Source organism: Priapulus caudatus, unplaced genomic scaffold, assembly GCF_000485595.1.
Source record: "Priapulus caudatus unplaced genomic scaffold, Priapulus_caudatus-5.0.1 Scaffold1999, whole genome shotgun sequence".
Classification (NCBI taxonomy): domain Eukaryota; kingdom Metazoa; phylum Priapulida; class Priapulimorpha; order Priapulimorphida; family Priapulidae; genus Priapulus; species Priapulus caudatus.
The window spans coordinates 1-1,228 of record NW_014579060.1 but is presented as its reverse complement, the minus strand read 5'-3'; the positions used below and the strand labels follow the sequence as shown (position 1 = coordinate 1,228).

At 43.2% G+C, this 1,228-nt stretch overlaps 1 protein-coding gene across 1 annotated transcript in view; it reads right to left on the bottom strand.

Moving 5' to 3' along the window:
• LOC106818051 (SLIT-ROBO Rho GTPase-activating protein 1-like) overlaps positions 1-1,135 on the bottom strand; it is a gene marked incomplete at its 5' end in the record, with an annotated part of 2,189 nt that extends 1,054 nt beyond the window's left edge. Inside the window, 2 exons of the mRNA XM_014822771.1 lie at positions 481-612; positions 1,058-1,135. Coding sequence (XP_014678257.1) covers positions 481-612; positions 1,058-1,135 — 210 coding nt within the window. The remainder of the gene's footprint in view (positions 1-480; positions 613-1,057) is intronic.
• Positions 1,136-1,228: the final 93 nt, after the last annotated feature.

The following is a 1,228-nucleotide window of genomic DNA, read 5'->3' as shown; positions in this document are numbered from 1 at the left end:
GCGACGATGACGACGATGGTGATGATGATGACGATAATGACAGTGACAACGACGATGATGACGATGGTGATGATGACGATAATGACAGTGACAGCGACGATGACGACGATGGTGATGATGATGACGATAATGACAGTGACAGCGACGATGACGATGATGGTGATGATGATGGCGATGGTGATGATGATGACGATAGTGACAGTGACAACGACGATGACGATGGTGATGATGACGACGATAATGACAGCGACGATGACGATGATGGTGATGATGATGGCGATGGTGATGATGATGACGATAGTGACAGTGAAAGCGATGATGACGATAATGACAGTGACAGCGACGATGACGACGATGGTGATGATGATGACGATAATGACAGTGACAACGACGATGACGATGACGACGATGATGATGACGATAATGACAGTGAAAACAATGATGACGATGACGACGACGACGATGACGATGATTACTTACTGCAGTTGATGAACTGATCGAACATGCACATCGGGAAGAGAGGTTCGCGCAGTTCGCGAAAGTAGAGCTTCAGAACTCCCGCACTGCTGTTCAAGTCGCAGCAGTCCGACGCGTCCGCCAGCGGGTCCTCTCCTGTTACCGTGACAACGACAACAACCGTCACACGCCGTCACCAGCCGTCACCGACTACTCAGTAGCTCAGCATATCTCAAGTATTACAAAAGATACAAAAGATTTACAAAACCAAAGAACAAAAAAAACAAAAGAAAAGAAACAAAGAAACACACAAAAAAACGAAAAAAAAGAGAGAAAAAAGTGATGATTTTTTAAGAAATTCACCGCAACTGACCAACATTGAATGAATTATCGTTCCTAATCATATTATTTTCAACTTGGAATAAATTATCGGATTTCATGACGATGTTCAGATAGTATTCTCTCCCCTTGCTCCCTGTCACCGATTCAGTAACGACTTTTGCAGCATTGTTATAAGAAATTTCTCGCAATTGGCCAAAAATAGTTCTTAGGACGAGCTCATCAGATTTCACGGAAACCACTGATTGTGACCCAAACTCGCCTTTCTCAAACTGGTTCTTTAACTCGTTGATTTCCACTTGTGAACCGGACACTCTGAAGATGCCCTGATGGTGCAGTCCTAAAAAAACACAAGACACGATGTAACTATGTGCAGCTAAGTATATACCTGTATCATAACCCATATCATGAACATAAACACATAACATAGGCA